General features: G+C 34.0%; 1 protein-coding gene across 1 annotated transcript; it reads right to left on the reverse strand.

Moving 5' to 3' along the window:
* Positions 1 to 11077: 11077 nt before the first annotated feature.
* Positions 11078 to 16776, reverse strand: LOC110462820. The gene is made up of 2 exons (XM_021517017.1): positions 16501 to 16776; positions 11078 to 13421 (listed from the first exon to the last, which is right to left on the reverse strand). Exon 2 carries the CDS (start codon positions 13314 to 13316, stop codon positions 12198 to 12200), a length of 1119 nt encoding a protein of 372 aa, XP_021372692.1. The 5' UTR covers positions 13317 to 13421; positions 16501 to 16776; the 3' UTR covers positions 11078 to 12197.
* Between the last annotated feature and the right edge of the window lie 1484 nt (positions 16777 to 18260).

The following is an 18260-nucleotide window of genomic DNA, read 5'->3' on the forward strand; positions in this document are numbered from 1 at the left end:
CGCCAATTTATCTCCGCGGTCGGAGGCAAGTTCTTACGATATTGTAATTACATATCAAGATGTCTGTCTGGATAATCACAGATTCCATATGACTCGAAGTGGCTGTGGGAGACGTGAAAACGAAAACAGTATTGTTTGTTACAGGAACATTAGCAATTACACCAAATAATAGAGTAAGTTTGAACAAATATGTTTTTAGTGATTGTATTGGTTGTTTGAGGCATCTAATTTATGTAAGAGACATGTGTGTGAAAGTGATGATTTGTTTCTAAAATATCAGTTTTCATACATTTTCTATGACCTTGTTCAGTCGCAACTTTCATTTTTAACCGTTTTCTGTTATTGTACCTGGTGTGTAACCAAAATAGGCAACAAATGAAAACGCCACACCGGTTTAATCGAGATATGAAGAAATTGATATTTCACTTATTGTTAACCAAATTAGATATAAACATTCATGGTAAAGGAAGTAATTTAAACATGGTTTATAAATATTTATTATTTCTATGATAAATACAGTTCCGATAATGCACAAATTTATTGCCAGCGATGAGTTTGTTGGATGTTTATAAATCGATGATGGAGGTGCTGAATATGAATAAAGTTGTGGAATAACAGGGATTTTTAATGTTTTCTAGTCAATAACAGGGATTTTTAATGTTTTCTAGTCAATAACAGTTTTTTTTTAATGTTTTCTAGTCGATAACAGGGATTTTTAAATGTTTTCTAGTCAATAACAGGGATTTTTAAAGTTTTTCTAGTCAGTAACAGGGATTTTTTAATGTTTTCTAGTCAATTGCAGGGATTTTTAATGTTTTTTAGTCATTAACAGGAAATTTTAATGTTTTCTAGTCAATAGCAGGGATTTTTAATGTTTTCTAGTCAATAACAGGGATTTTAAATGTTTTCTAGTCAATAACAGTGTTTTTTAACGTTTTCTAGTCAATAGCAGGTGTTTTTTTTAACGTTTTCTAGTCAATAACAGAAGGTTTTAACGTTTTCTAGTCATTCGACACGGTTGAAACCTGAAACAACGTTTCCGAAAAATGTTTCAAATTATATTAAAAAACTATTCAAAAGATGACCTAATTATTAGATTTATCTAAGATTATGTTTAATTATTTAGAAAGCATGCCTCTAGTTATTTACTTGTTTTTAAGATGTACATAGGGCACAGACATGGGACTCAGACATGGGACTGCGCCTTTAACATTTGTTAAAAAGAAAGTGTGCCAAAAATAAATGACACTTAACGCTACACCTGTTTCGTCCTTCTAGAACTCATCAACGATGCTAGGGACAAAACGTTGGAAATCTAAATGGGTGTGAACAACTGTTCAAACAGAAGGGAAGGTGCGTACACACCCTTAACCATATGAATTTCAAAAATTTAAAAACCCTAGTTTATTTCAAATTAATAATAATGAGAAAGGTGTGAATATAAAGAATGTGTCAATACTCAAAAGAGTTACAGCAAACATCGGGGACTAAAAATCTACCGGCATACTTGTATTTCGAACGATGAACCTAAGACGCATTCATGGCACTGCACATAAATATGGTACTGTATCAAATAAACGTATATCATACACGTGCACCATATTACAACCTTTCTGTGTGCCACCTACCATTCAACATAATTAACCTAAAGTCAAATCTGCTTTCGAGACAGTTTGACCATAGCTAGCACTTTTCTTTGACTCTAATTTTATTTTATTAGTTTGGTTTTTCACAAGTTCATAACTCAATATATGATTTTGACAGAAAAACAATGTTCAATAAAAGATAAACAACATTTCTATCAGAAAAAAATTATGTAACATTTTCTCAATAATACCTGTCATAGTGATTTCTGGATAAGATAAAATAAATTGTTATTTCTAGTTTTCTTGATGAGCCAAAAGATCATAACCTCATAAACAATTTCGACAAAACCAGGAATATAAACACCTGGTTCAACTACATTTCAATCAGAGGAGTGTGATGTGAAAATATCTCCGTAACACCTGTGCAATTGACCCTGGCAACCGCATTATAAACATTACCGACCTATTAGGTGAACATAGCACACTCACTATATCCATTTCATCAATTACAAAGTAGTTGTCAGTTTGTGTTTACATTTTTTCTGGCTCCGTTTATAACAAAAACATACACATCAGTCAAACCGACGGCTGGCAAAATAAGCACAGCTGAATAACATCAGCTTGCATTTTCTTCGTTGTATGTTTATCATCTTCTTATGTTCATATAACTTACTAACACACAGAAGCTAACATGAGTTTTACCTTGTAAAAGCGAGAGAACCAATTTCGGTTTATATTAATCGAACAAGCCAAGCAAGTAGGATGTGCAAAATGGAATTTATGTTGATAAGTTTCATTTCATATAGTTTTATCGTGTTAGGAGCAGTATTGGGATTAGAAAGTTCGGAATTCGTGCTTGCAAAGAAACAGATGTTAGCTGAACTTTCAGACTGTACAGACACCATCACTGACCTGGACGACGGCAATGACCTCCCCTCACAGACAACCATAAGTGTTCAAAACATCCTCAATACCTTGAGCTCCCTGGACTCGTTAGTTGAAGATGAATTAGCATATTATCAAGGTCTTCTTGAGAACTTGACAACGGCGTCCATTTACGACCTCGACCTTCGTCACACGACCTTGGAACAGATTGATGAAATAGCAGACGACACTCTACAAGACGGTCAAGGTCAGCAAGGTGTATCGTCATGTGTTTCACAACAGTCAGTCGAAGAGCATGAAGCTGCAAGTCAGATAAATTGGCGCGAATCGGAAAATACTGGAGGATACAGAAGAGGTACGAGACTTTTTATTTACTTATTAGTTTTATTATCCAAACGTAACACTTAAAGATTATTTTATTATTATTTTACAATTGAAACACGCAGAAAATGTGTTAACCGATTAGTTTTAGCACATTGAGTTTTATATTCGATTATTTTAGCTAAACTAAGCTGTAAAAAGAACATCAATAAACAAGAAAGTAATCTGAACACAACGTTCATTTATTCTGAAAGACAATAACAAGGACTGAATGACAGTCGCTAGATGTCTTCATTTGTATCCTGGAAAATTGACAGATCAACAACTAACTCATGCTACAGTCCCTTCCAGAACTCTTCTTTTATTGTTTTCTTCTTCTGTTCCTATTTTTGTCTTTGACTTTTCCCTATTGGTTTCTTTCTCTGTCCTATTCTTGTCTTTGACTGTTCCCTATTGTTTTCTTTCTATGTTTCTATTCTTGTCTTTGTCTGTTCCCTATTGTTTTCTTTCTCTGTCCTATTCTTGGCTTTGACTGTTCCCTATGGGTTTCTTTCTATGATTCTATTCTTATCTTTGACTGTTCCCTATTGTTTTCTTTCTTTGTTTCTATTCTTGTCCTTGACTGTTCCCTATTGTTTTCTTTCTATGTTTCTATTCTTGTCTTTGTCTGTTCCCTATTGTTTTCTTTCTATATTTCTATTCTTGTCTTTTACTGGTCCCTATTGTTTTCTTTCTATGTTTCTATTCTTATCTTTGACTGTTCCCTATGGGGTTCTTTCTATGATTCTATTCTTATCTTTGACTGTTCCCTATGGGTTTCTTCCTATGTTCCTATTCTTGTCTTTGACTGTTCCCTGTGGGTTTTTTTCTATGTTTCTATTCTTGTCTTTGACTGTTCCTTATTGTTTTCTTTCTATGTTCCTATTCTTGTCTTTGACTGTTCCCTATTGTTTTCTTTCTATGTTTCTATTCTTATCTTTGACTGTTCCCTATTGTTTTCTTTCTATGTTTCTATTCTAATCTTTGACTATTCCCTATTGTTTTCTTTCTATGTTCCTATTCTTGTCTTTGACTGTTCCCTATGGGTTTCTTTCTATGTTTCTATTCTTGTCTTTGACTGTTCCCTATTGTTTTCTTTCGATGTTCCTATTCTTGTCTTTGACTGTTCCCTATGGGTTTCTTTCTATGTTTCTATTCTTATCTTTGACTGTTCCCTATTGTTTTCTTTCTATGTTTCTATTCTTGTCTTTGACTGTTCCCTATTGTTTTCTTTCTATGTTTCTATTCTTGTCTTTGACTGTTCCCTATTGTTTTCTTTCTATGTTTCTATTCTTGTCTTTGACTGTTCCCTATTGTTTTCTTTCTATGTTTCTATTCTTGTCTTTGACTGTTCCCTATTGTTTTCTTTCTATGTTTCTATTCTTGTCTTTGACTGTTCCCTATTGTTTTCTTTCTATGTTTCTATTCTTGTCTTTGACTGTTCCCTATTGTTTTCTTTCTATGTTTCTATTCTTGTCTTTGACTGTTCCCTATTGTTTTCTTTCTATGTTTCTATTCTTGTCTTTGACTGTTCCCTATTGTTTTCTTTCTATGTTTCTATTCTTGTCTTTGACTGTTCCCTATTGTTTTCTTTCTATGTTTCTATTCTTGTCTTTGACTGTTCCCTATTGTTTTCTTTCTATGTTTCTATTCTTGTCTTTGACTGTTCCCTATTGTTTTCTTTCTATGTTTCTATTCTTGTCTTTGACTGTTCCCTATTGTTTTCTTTCTATGTTTCTATTCTTGTCTTTGACTGTTCCCTATTGTTTTCTTTCTATGTTTCTATTCTTGTCTTTGACTGTTCCCTATTGTTTTCTTTCTATGTTTCTATTCTTGTCTTTGACTGTTCCCTATTGTTTTCTTTCTATGTTTCTATTCTTGTCTTTGACTGTTCCCTATTGTTTTCTTTCTATGTTTCTATTCTTGTCTTTGACTGTTCCCTATTGTTTTCTTTCTATGTTTCTATTCTTGTCTTTGACTGTTCCCTATTGTTTTCTTTCTATGTTTCTATTCTTGTCTTTGACTGTTCCCTATTGTTTTCTTTCTATGTTTCTATTCTTGTCTTTGACTGTTCCCTATTGTTTTCTTTCTATGTTTCTATTCTTGTCTTTGACTGTTCCCTATTGTTTTCTTTCTATGTTTCTATTCTTGTCTTTGACTGTTCCCTATTGTTTTCTTTCTATGTTTCTATTCTTGTCTTTGACTGTTCCCTATTGTTTTCTTTCTATGTTTCTATTCTTGTCTTTGACTGTTCCCTATTGTTTTCTTTCTATGTTTCTATTCTTGTCTTTGACTGTTCCCTATTGTTTTCTTTCTATGTTTCTATTCTTGTCTTTGACTGTTCCCTATTGTTTTCTTTCTATGTTTCTATTCTTGTCTTTGACTGTTCCCTATTGTTTTCTTTCTATGTTTCTATTCTTGTCTTTGACTGTTCCCTATTGTTTTCTTTCTATGTTTCTATTCTTGTCTTTGACTGTTCCCTATTGTTTTCTTTCTATGTTTCTATTCTTGTCTTTGACTGTTCCCTATTGTTTTCTTTCTATGTTTCTATTCTTGTCTTTGACTGTTCCCTATTGTTTTCTTTCTATGTTTCTATTCTTGTCTTTGACTGTTCCCTATTGTTTTCTTTCTATGTTTCTATTCTTGTCTTTGACTGTTCCCTATTGTTTTCTTTCTATGTTTCTATTCTTGTCTTTGACTGTTCCCTATTGTTTTCTTTCTATGTTTCTATTCTTGTCTTTGACTGTTCCCTATTGTTTTCTTTCTATGTTTCTATTCTTGTCTTTGACTGTTCCCTATTGTTTTCTTTCTATGTTTCTATTCTTGTCTTTGACTGTTCCCTATTGTTTTCTTTCTATGTTTCTATTCTTGTCTTTGACTGTTCCCTATTGTTTTCTTTCTATGTTTCTATTCTTGTCTTTGACTGTTCCCTATTGTTTTCTTTCTATGTTTCTATTCTTGTCTTTGACTGTTCCCTATTGTTTTCTTTCTATGTTTCTATTCTTGTCTTTGACTGTTCCCTATTGTTTTCTTTCTATGTTTCTATTCTTGTCTTTGACTGTTCCCTATTGTTTTCTTTCTATGTTTCTATTCTTGTCTTTGACTGTTCCCTATTGTTTTCTTTCTATGTTTCTATTCTTGTCTTTGACTGTTCCCTATTGTTTTCTTTCTATGTTTCTATTCTTGTCTTTGACTGTTCCCTATTGTTTTCTTTCTATGTTTCTATTCTTGTCTTTGACTGTTCCCTATTGTTTTCTTTCTATGTTCCTATTCTTGTCTTTGACTGTTCCCTATGGGTTTCTTTCTATGTTTCTATTCTTATCTTTGACTGTTCCCTATTGTTTTCTTTCTATGTTTTCATTCTTGTCTTTGACTGTTCCCTATTGGTGTCTTTCTCTGTTTCTATTGTTGTCTTAAACTGTTCCCTATAGGTTTCTTTCTATGTTTCTATTCTTGTCTTTGACTGTTCCCTATTGGTGTCTTTCTCTGTTTCTATTGTTGTCTTAAACTGTTCCCTATAGGGTTCTTTCTATGTTTCTATTCTTGTCTTTGAGTGTTCCCTATTGTTTTCTTTCTCTGTCCTATTCTTGTCTTTGACTGTTCCCTATCGGTTTCTTTCTCTGTTTCTATTCTTGTTTTTGACTGTTCCCTATTGATTTCTTTCTATGTTCCTATTCTTGTCTTTGACTGTTCCCTATTGTTTTCTTTCTATGTTCCTATTGTTGTCTTTGACTGTTCCCTTTTGATTTCTTTCTATGTTTCCATTCTTGTTTTTGACTGTTCCCTATTGTTTTCTTTCTATGTTCATATTCTTGTCTTTGACTGTTCCCTATTGTTTTCTTTATATGTTCCTATTGTTGTCTTTGACTGTTCCCTTTTGATTTCTTTCTATGTTTCCATTCTTATTTTTGATTGTTCCCTATTGTTTTCTTTCTATGTTCCTATTGTTGTCTTTGACTGTTCCCTTTTGATTTCTTTCTATGTTTCCATTCTTATTTTTGACTGTTCCCTATTGTTTTCTTTCTATGTTCCTATTGTTGTCTTTGACTGTTCCCTATTGGTTCCTTTCTTTGTTCCTAGTCTTGTCTTTGACTGTTCCCTATTGTTTTCTTTCTATGTTTCTATTCTTGTCTTTGACTGTTCCCTATTGATTTCTTTCTATGTTCCTATTATTGTCTTTGACTGTTCCCTATTGGTTTCTTTCTCTGTCCTATTCATGTCTTTGACTGTTCCCTATTGGTTTCTTTCTATGTTCCTATTCTTGTCTTTGACTGTTCCCTATTGGTTTCTTTCTATGTTTCTATTCTTGTCTTTGACTGTACCCTATTGTTTTCTCTCTTTGTTCTTGTTTTTGTCTTTGACCGTTCCATATTGTTTTTCTTTCTTTTTTTTTCTCATTGTTGTCTTTCTCTGCTACTGTTGGTTTTTTCCTAAGGAAATTGCGCTGATTTTTAACATTGCTTTTTTTGTATTACTTACATTTATGCGAAAAGATTGCAAAAAAAGTTAAATGAATACATATTAATTAAAGTCATTGCGCTATCTAACATTTTCTGCTAAAATTTGGATTTTGTTCTTTATCCAATTACATGAATAATAAAACTCTTTTAAAGAAGTAACTCATCAACAGATCTTCCTACTTACATCATATTCATTTAGAAGTGGTAAAAACCGCTTTCTCCAGTCATCCTTGTCTTACATTTTATATGTTAATCTTATGAATGCTTGTTTGATCAATTATTGCAGATTCTTGGGCGCAAGGAGTATACAGATACAGCAAGTTCGACGCATGCGCAGATTACATGTACATCCCGTGTTCACTATATCACATGCTAGTGCTAGCAGACGGTACCCTGGCAGTTTCTGACGCTGCGAACTTTGAGATAAGACTTTACAATATGGAAGGTGTATTTCTGAGAAAGTTCAGTGTTTTACCGTTGCAACCAACATATATGACGCTCATCCAAGGGTTTAAAATATTCGTGCGTTTGAGAAATCTTAACAAAAATTATATCATTGCTGAAGTGGACTTATGGGAAATGAAAATTAGGACTATTATAGAATTTTTTGAAACCTTTCCCTGGGAGTTCGCATGCTCCAGCCCCTTATCTCTCGTTAACAACATATTATTCGTCGGCTGTACGCCATATCTATTTATGTATGATACAAATGGGACACGGCTCGGGAACTTAACAACACCAGATGAACAGATGATCTCTTTCTTTCATTCGGAACCAGGCGCGGAACGGGTTTTTATGAGTGCTCCAACGATAACGGACATGTTTCCTTATCGACCCACGATATTTTCTGCAAAGAATATCTCTAATGGACCTATCTGCTCACTACAGAATGTCCATTGGTTGGTAACAGGAGCGATGAGCGCTAATGGTACGTTTTACGCTGTGAATAGTAACGATAGGTTCCGAGTGACGAAATATGGCCCGAATTGTGAATCCGAAGGTACATTTATAGAAATCAACCATAATCACGATATCGCGTCTTTGGCAGTGTTTGGGGACTTACTCGTGGCACAGGTTGAACGAAAAAGGAGATGGCGCTCGAACAACATGATGCACGTGTTTAAGCTCGTAGGGTAACCACACGCACGTGGCTAGCTTGTGTCACACCATGGTTTTTTCAAGAACCGTAAAAATGACTGCATTGTAAGTAGGTCTCTAACAACAATTACTCGGATATAGGGACAACCGGCTTAAAGTGTGTTGGTACACTATAGACTTTATATCTTAGTCAAGATTGCATTGGATGTGAGAAAAAAACATAATGCATGTACATACGTAACGCTGTTTTGAATGAAATTGTACAGGCGAGTTTACGTTTGCAGTATCCACTAGTATTTTATCATTAAACTAAATATGTTCAATAAAGACCGAGTAATGAAATGCAAAGGAAAACGTTTTACAATGTTTTCCGTTTCAGATCATAATGGCTACCATAAAACCATAGTTTTCATCAAACTGTAACTTTGGAGACCTTGTGCTGTAAGTGTGTCTGTAAGCAGTCGACATCTATCACGCAGGTCATCATATTCGGAGCAAGCTCTTTAATAACCAGTCATCCCCGACATGTATATCGTAGGTAGGGGAAGCAGGGATGTTACTATCAGCAAAGGGGAAGTTCGAGATAGGAAAGTCGAAATCGTTCCGTTTAGCGTATATCTTAGTAGTAAGTCTTTTGTTTGGTCATGCTATAAGTGTGAATCGAGAAAAGCGATATAAAAATATAATTAACCAAAACAGATTACCTAAGAATATCTAAAATGACCTACTTTGTTGTTTTTACGTAAACATAAGGACTAAACATTTATTATTATAGTATGAATTCGCTTTCAATCCTTTTTTCCAAGTTACGTTTCCGCGAAACGGAATAGGTTTGCAGCATCTAGGTTTTATACCGTCACAATCATTTAAATATGAACGTTGGTTCTCCAATAGTGCATTATTTGTATGTAATATGCAAATTGCAAAGTAGGTTCCAAATAATTTAAAATACACCGGTTTTGTTTTTTCCCGGGTTTGATCGGTTTTGTTTTTATACGCCGTCGAATGGTTTAAAACAAAGCTTTTTCTGGTACCGAAAGTCTCAAGTTCGTATCGAGATAAGTTCACGTTGTTGGTCTGTTTTGTTTGTATCTAATTCAAAACAGGCTCTGTCGATATAGAAAACGTATGCTTGCAAAAATTAGATGTTCCAACGTTCAGCACGGATTAAATAAAGAAAAGAACATTTGAAATCCTTTCTTTTTTATTATTAATATATCAAAAAGAGATTCAAACACTGCACATCATACAGATAGCACAACGACATACAAACAATTCAAATAATAAATCGGATTCTTATTGCAAGAAAACAAACAATTCAGAAAAATATTCTTACTAGCATATACTACGTAAACAATAAGTACATGTAAAAGTCAGTGAAAACTAGCAAGTGTCTACATGTCTTCATTTTGAAAACAAAGAAAAAAAATATCTTTCCGTAAACCCCTCTATGTCTGCTCGAAATAATTAGAAATACCGAATTATAATACTTTTTTTAATTGATATTACGAATGATGTTTTATGCACACAGTGTAATCTGTATTTGCAATAGACACTAACGCTATTTTTTTGCTACAACACACAAGGCGATTAAGGATAACAGACTACAAATGATGGTCTTTTATTGAGGTGAACATGTGGTTACATAGACATGAAAAGAGCGATATTAACCGAGACGAAGTCGAAGTCGAGGTAAATATCATTTTTCAGGTCCATATAACACATATTCATCGAAATTAAAGTCCTCATTTGTTATATCAGATATTAGATATAAGATGAAAAAAGTACTACAAATTTCCAACAAGCATACTGATTTTCAACATTTGGTTTCACATAATTCAACATTCGACATCAATAATTCCAACATAAGTTCTCGTATATTTCAATTCACAATTTCAATAATATATATCATGGTCTCCATAATTTAAACATTCAATCTCATTTACTTAAATATTAATAATCGATATCAATAACTCCAACATACGTTCTCGTATATTTCAATTCACAATTTCAATAATATATATCATAGTCTCCATAATTTAAACACTCAATTTCATTTACTTCAATATTAATAATCGATATCAATAACTCCAACATACGTTCTCGTATTTTTCAATTCACAATTTCAATAATATATATCATAGTCTCCATAATTTAAACACTCAATTTCATTTACTTCAATATTAATAATCGACATCAATAACTCCAACATACGTAGTCGTATATTTCAATTCACAATTTCAATAATATATATCATAGTCTCCATAATTTAAACACTCAATCTCATTTACTTCCGTATTAAGCTTCATGTTAACTACATTTTATTTCACACACAATCACTACAAGTTCAGATCAGTACGTAGGGCGGAAACAGGATACGAAACAAGCGTGCAGCCCATGTTGAGCTATCTCCTTCAGACATACACTAGTTGTCTAAGATAGACAAGATTCAGTTTCAAGAATTTCAATATTCAGTCTCAATAATTTCAATATTCAGTCTCAATAATTTCAATATTCAGTCTCAATTATTTCAATATTCAGTCTCAATTATTTCAATATTCAGTCTCAATAATTTCAATATTCAGTCTTAATAATTTCAATATTCCGTCTCAATAATTTCAATATTCAGTCTCAATTATTTCAATATTCAATTATTTCAATATTCAATTATTTCAATATTCAGTCTCTATTATTTCAATATTCAATTATTTCAATATTCAGTCTCAACTATTTCAATATTCAATTATTTCAATATTCAGTCTTAAACTATTCAATATTCAGTCTCAATAATTTCAATATTCAGTCTCAATTATTTCAATATTCAGTCTTTATTGATTTACGTTGAGTTCAACATTTAGTCTCCAATTTTAACTTTTCTGCCAACTGCAGAAAACTTTCTACCAGGCCAGACACTCTGATAATATTTCACTAAAACATGTACCATCACAATTGTTTTACTAGTATAGTATCTTGTAACAATGCTTATTTTAAAGTTCGATATATAAAGAAACACTGCTGTTTCCTTTTGGCAAGAACAAGAACAATGAGAAGGGGCTTTCTGGTAGATATGTTTTCTGTTTTCATTTTTGGAAAAAAATATTTATTGCATTCTAAGCAGGCGTTATTACACATATACACGAAAACAATATATACCGATGTTTGTTAAAAGAAAACCATTGTTATCAAAATCACGCACGCAAACACAACAAAAAACGTTTTTAACCTGAAGATAAACTTCAAATAGCAATGACTATTTCACAGTGATAAAAATCAACAAGTTTCTTTTAGTAGATAGCAACAACAAAACAGTATTGTTATTTTTAGTTATACCAGCTAACACCTACAGTGAAATCTGCCTAATCTGACCCCTATATATTCCGACATCTTGTATTCAGCCAACATAATATAAATACTGTATTCGTATTTCATATGAAAACAATGCAAAAAGCTTTGTGTGTTCTGACATCTTGTCTCATCTGACTTTTTATGTTTTGTCCAACAGGGTGTCAGATTAGGCAGGTTTCACTGCACTGTAGTGTATATGTAATTCTCCGAACACAATCACACCGTCTTGGAGACTTTGACTTATCCACATGCGCGGTTCAACTAGTTACTGACTAAAACAGTTTTAAAATGCTGTATCGATGCTCTCCCTTGATAAACGCTTCCGGTTTGTGATTAGTACTGCGGAACAACACGTACACTCATTGCTATTCACGGAACTAAATAGCTTCATTACTATTTGCATATTCATTTTCTTAATATTGCAACATCCGGTATTACTGAGACAGTATGTCATATTTTTGAATCAGCACGCGCATGCCGGAGGAATCGTCAATCGTTTTGCAATTTCTACATTACCACACAAATTTTCGAACGAGTACCATTCCGGGCACGTGATGAACCCCTTCACGTAGTTACGTGGGGCTTGTATTGAGACCAATAGTTCATCGTTATAGTTTGCGTTGCTGTGCGCATGCCCAGTCTTGTCTCCTTTATCAGTTGTTTGATGAATGGCTAAAATCGTGTTGGTCGTATCAATGACTTTAATATTATTACATCGCGCATGCGCAACAAGCCAGTTATCGTAAGCTGGTCGTCCTATTACAAAGTCTGGGATATTCTGCCATGCAAAATGTTTCGTTGTAATGAAATAATCTTCTGATGAAATAACGAATAATTTGCCTCTTTCCTTTGCCACTTTTTCCATGTATTGGTAAGAAACCAGTTCTTTATTAGTCAGATGCGGAACGTTGATTCTTCTTCCGGTAAGCATCACATTTTCGTCGCGGTTGAAATGTTTTCGAGCAGTTGACAAACTTTCTAACAGAGTCTCTGTTAAAAGTATATCACCGTTAGCATAACCATAATAATGGGTGCTAAAATTCTGTATGACTTGTTGAAACATGGCTTTGAGCACTGGTAGTCCTTCAACACCAACCTTTACCACCGGAAGTACTGACCAGCCGTGATCCCGCGATTGTTTTGCAATACGAGTGTCGTTCGTAAACATAACAAGGTTAATGGAAGGCAGGAAATATCCCCAGTTCTTCAATGTACGCTCAGTGACCTCATTGTGTTTCGGGTCAGGATCTACGGACGTAAACAATGTCATTATTGGCTCCCGAATGGTTTTTCTAACATCGCTTTTGATGCTATTGCACGAATTTATTATATTAATCAAAGATTTTCGGAAATTCTTTATCTCTTCCGGATTCGGTTTCTGATTTCGGCAATTTTCCGAAAGTTCCGCTTCGAACTTGATAACACCTTTATGCGATATGTATGACGTCATTATTTTAAGATAGTCGTCCATTGTACAGGGATTGGTGATTTTTGGTTCCTCTTTCATTGCAATGACACTCAGCGTTGCAATGACTATAGTACAAAAAGTAAAAATAGCAAATACGAATATGTATTTTTCCATAGTGCAAAGGATGTTCGTGGCCTACTTACGTCATATGTGTGTGATGACCTAGTCCAACTGTTTAATATTCGAGCAGCATTCATTCACACATGCAGACCTTCCGACCTGAAAGTAATATTGATCACAAATTGACACATCGATTTAAGCAGTCGTCTTTCTCAGATAATATTTACACATTGAGGGGACTTATCTATATAATAATCAACAGATTGAAGAATACTGTACAGACCGACCGATCGACAGACGGATGGACCGACCGACATACAGATAGACGGACAGAAACACCGATGTACAAACATAAAAAGATAGACCGAGACAGAGAGACACAAGTACAAAGATGAAAGTGCATACATACAAGCGGACGTACAGACAGAAAAAAGTAAAATGTGCTTAGGGAGGGGGGGGGGGGGGGGGGGGGGGGGCGGAACGAAAGAAAAAGCCAGACAAGCATGCACAAGACAGAAAAAAAGACAAGACGAACGGACATAACGGACAAGACAGAAAGACAATGACTCGGAAGTACTTATGTAAGAGTAGGAGACATGGACTCTGTGGGGACAAATATTGTAAGAAATTATAAGAGGAAAATTATTTGTTATAAGGACGCAGATTACGAACGGTTTAACAATTTACTTTTATCAATTGACTGGGCTGAACTTTTTTTAAGAATCCATTCTCCGGACGATATGTGTGACATTTTTACATCTAGATATTTAGAATTAGCTGACGAATGTATTCCTTCCAAATTTGTTACAATTAGACCTAATGACAAACCTTGGTTAAACTCTGACCTGAGACGTGAAATAAGGAAAAGAAACAGACTTCTCCAAAAATATAAATCCAATCGCACTCCAAATAATTTGAACAACTTTAGGAAACAACGAAATGGTGTAAACAATCTAAAAAAAACACACAAAAGAATTATTTTATGCGGACATAAACGGCCTTTTAGACAATTACAGTGATACAAATCCTAGAAACTTTTGGAAACTAGTCCGCAGGCTAATAAAATCATCCGACACATCTAATAGTATACCGCCGTTAAGGAGTGCGACTGGAAATATAGAAATGGATGACGACATAAAGACTAATATACTAAACGATTACTTTGTTTCAATATCTACTCTAGACGATACTAACATTGACGTACCTGTTATAGAACCTAGAACAGACTCGACCATTTCAGACATACCGTTTAATATTAATGACATTATCGACATTCTAAAGACATTAAAAATCGGTAAAGCTGTAGGAAAGGATACTATTAGTCATACCATGCTAAAGAATACCTCTAATTCAGTTGCTTATCCTCTTTCATTGATCTTTCGCTCATCTTTTGAAACTGGATCTTTTCCCAAACAATGGAAACATGCTCTAGTTATGCCGTGTTTTAAAAGGGGCGATAAACAAGACCCTTCAAATTATAGACCTATTGCACTACTAAGTACTATCGGTAAAGTTTTCGAAAGATTAGTCGCTATATACTTGCATAACTACCTTTTAGATAATTCTCTCATATATAAATATCAGTCAGGTTTTCAACCAGGTCACTCTACTGTACACCAGCTTATAGAAATATATCATACTATGTGCGACAATCTTGAAAAAAAACAGCCAACTTGTCTAATTTTTTGTGATATTTCTAAGGCGTTTGATCGAGTGTGGCATAGGGGACTGGAAGTGAAACTAGCTAGCTATGGAATATCGGGAAAGTTATTGGACTGGTTAATTGATTATGTTACTAATAGATCTCAACAAGTTTTTATTGGAAATAGTAGATCTTCTGCTAAGAGAACAAATGCAGGAGACCTCAGGGTTCGGTTCTCGGCCCATTGCTGTTTATACTTTATATTAATGACATAACAGATAATATAGAAAGTCTATCAAAACTATTTGCTGATGACACCTCTCTTTTGTATTCGGATAAATCACCACAAGTATTTGAACAAAAAATTAATAATGATCTAGTGAATATACAATTGTGGGCAGATAAGTGGCTTGTCAAATTCAATCCTGCAAAAACAGAGGCTTTACTTATTTCTAATATTGATCTTGATCACCTCATTGAAATTAACTTTAATAATGTAAGTATTGAATTTGTTGAAAATCATAAGCATCTGGGAGTATTCATCAATGCTAACTGTAAATGGACCTATCACATTGATAATATATGTAAAAAAGTAGTTAAACAATTCAGTGTCCTCCGTAAATTGAAATATACCCTGAGCCGACGTACACTGAATAAAATATATAGAACATTTATACTTCCTATTCTAGAATATTGTTGTGAACTTTGGGATGGTTGTTCCATTACTGATTCAGACAAATTAGAAAAATTACAACTTGAAGCTGGACGCATTGTCACTGGTTTACCGTCGTTTACTAGTAGGCAATCTATATACAATGAAACTGGATGGGATTCTCTAGCCCATCGGAGATCCCGTCGAAAACTTCAATTATTTTTTTAAATCCACAATAATATAGCCCCTAACTATCTCAACACTCTCCTCCCTTCCCTTGTCGATAACTCTCACTATAATCTTCGAAACGTTGAAAACTACAACCTACCTAACAGCAGACTTGAATTATCTAACGTTTCCTTCTTGCCTTCTACTGTTAGACTGTGGAACCAGTTACTTACTAGTATACGACGTAGTGCCACGTACTCATCATTTAGAAACGCCATTCAAGACGTAAACTTGCCGCTTGTACCAAACCCCTTTTTCTATGGTGATAGGAAAATAATATTTTGCATACAAAATTAAGAAACCGTTCTAGTACTTTGAAAAGTGACCTGTTTCGTGTTAACCTCATTGATTACCAACGTTGTATATGTGGCTTCCCTATTGAAGACACACACCATTTCTGTTTTTACCTGTGATATATATAACGAACAAAGAATTAAGCTTTATCGTGAACTGAATGAATATATGCCTCTTAATTTAAATCTACATCTATTTGGAGATACATCTCTTTCGGAACAGGAAAGGAACAGGAAATCGGTACATTTATAAACATTTATAAACAATATTAAGATATCTACCAGTGAAACACGTGTATCATAAATCTGATTAATCTATCACCCTCGAGAAAATAACTATGCATGACATTAATTGAAAACGTCTACCAGGTGTAGCCAAACAAGGCCTCTGACACACAGACAGAACAGAAGTATTTACCGTACCTGTTTTCAACCGGAAGTACATAATACCTCGCAGCCATGTTGTTTTTACAAACACATCACTGTCGCTACAAAACACATTATTGTGTCGTCTTTCCTTCGCTGTTTACGCCCAAACTGTTCCTAAAGACCGATTCTCTTTCATCATGACATTAAAAGCACCTGCAACTCTGTAAATCAGAAATTCAAATCGATACGGAGACCAGAGACACTTTGGGTAATCGGCTTATGTGTCGGCTGTGCCTTACGTTGTTATTACTACGTATACCTGAAGGGCAAACGGACAAGCCCGTCAATCATTGTAAGCGTTTTGACGTCTTACCTCTCCGAATTAGGGGGCGTCTGTAAAACCGATTTACAGACAAACAATGGCGGGTCCAGAGAGGTGAAGAGTAAAAAACGTGTTTCCTTTTTCTTGCTTATTCAGTATTACATTGTATTAATTTTGTATCAATGTTATGTATTACGTGTGAAATAGTCTGTAAAATAAAAAAAAACATTGGTACCAAATAAAATCATCTATCAAAAAAAAGATTGCGAGTAAAGGTAATACTTTTTGACTCAATATTGTGTATATTTCATAATCACATTTATCATAGATTTATCATGGCACGGGTGAGCTTCCGTAGTTATACACTTGAAAACCTACAGACGACGGATTTGTGCTTGTTAAAACCTTATGAATATTCCTAAATAGATTTGTTTGGGTTTTTTCCTGTCCAATTTTTTCATTCTAGTTTTGGCAGGAGATGTTTATTACAAATTGTGTACACGCACAGGGACATGTCGTATAAGTGGGAATCACAATATCATAATGGTCTTTATTCCGTTACATACATGTTCATGTAGCATGAGACTTGTCCCAGCGTTTATATCGTAATCGACCGGAACAGCTAATTAAAAGTGTTTGGCCACTCGCATTAAAAAACAGATATCATTGACAGATCGAATTTGAAAATTGATATCAATTATATAATTAATTACTGTAAATATAAAAAGTTTATCATTTTTGTCAGACTCACTTGTGGTGAATTTAGCACAGACATCTTCCATCTCGTCGCCATTTTTTCTTCTTGTACTCAGCTGGAGTAAAAACCTCACCTGCTATTGGATATCATTCTTTCTTCTTCTTCTTCTTCTTCTTCTTCTTCTTCTTCTTCTTCTTCTTCTTCTTCTTCTTCTTCTTCTTCTTCTTCTTCTTCTTCTTATTATTATTATTATTATATATATATATTTGAGCCTAAATAAATGTCTGAAGTCCTTTACCCCGGATACACATTAAATAAAAGCCTTGGTACACGTAGAAAGTATTGGATTAGAGAAATTGATGACATTTTTTATTGCTATGCTTCAAAATTTTATCCCGAATTTGATTATTCTCCCTCCGTTTACTATCGTATACAGTACATAACATGTTTCACAAGACCAAGTTAAATACGATGAATCGAGAAGAAACAAAGAATCGCGTTTTCTTACAACAAGGACATAAATGTTTAAAATTATGTCGTGATGGTGACCTTTCCAGAATAAAAGCGCATGTGAGTTGTCTTTCCCTAAGTATGTAAAACAGGTTTATCTTTTCCCTAAAAGATGTAAATGCACATGTGAAGTGCAGGGGATATATATATCGGCATACATTACAGCGAAGGTATTTTTCTAAAAATAAAAAAACACTCTTGTTTCTAGTTTGCTTTCTGTGTAAGCATAAGCCTATACCAATGGCGACATCTGAATATATGTTTAATCTTGTTTGACTATATACT

Source organism: Mizuhopecten yessoensis, unplaced genomic scaffold (genome assembly GCF_002113885.1).
Source record: "Mizuhopecten yessoensis strain PY_sf001 unplaced genomic scaffold, ASM211388v2 scaffold10831, whole genome shotgun sequence".
NCBI classification, from domain to species: Eukaryota; Metazoa; Mollusca; class Bivalvia; order Pectinida; family Pectinidae; genus Mizuhopecten; species Mizuhopecten yessoensis.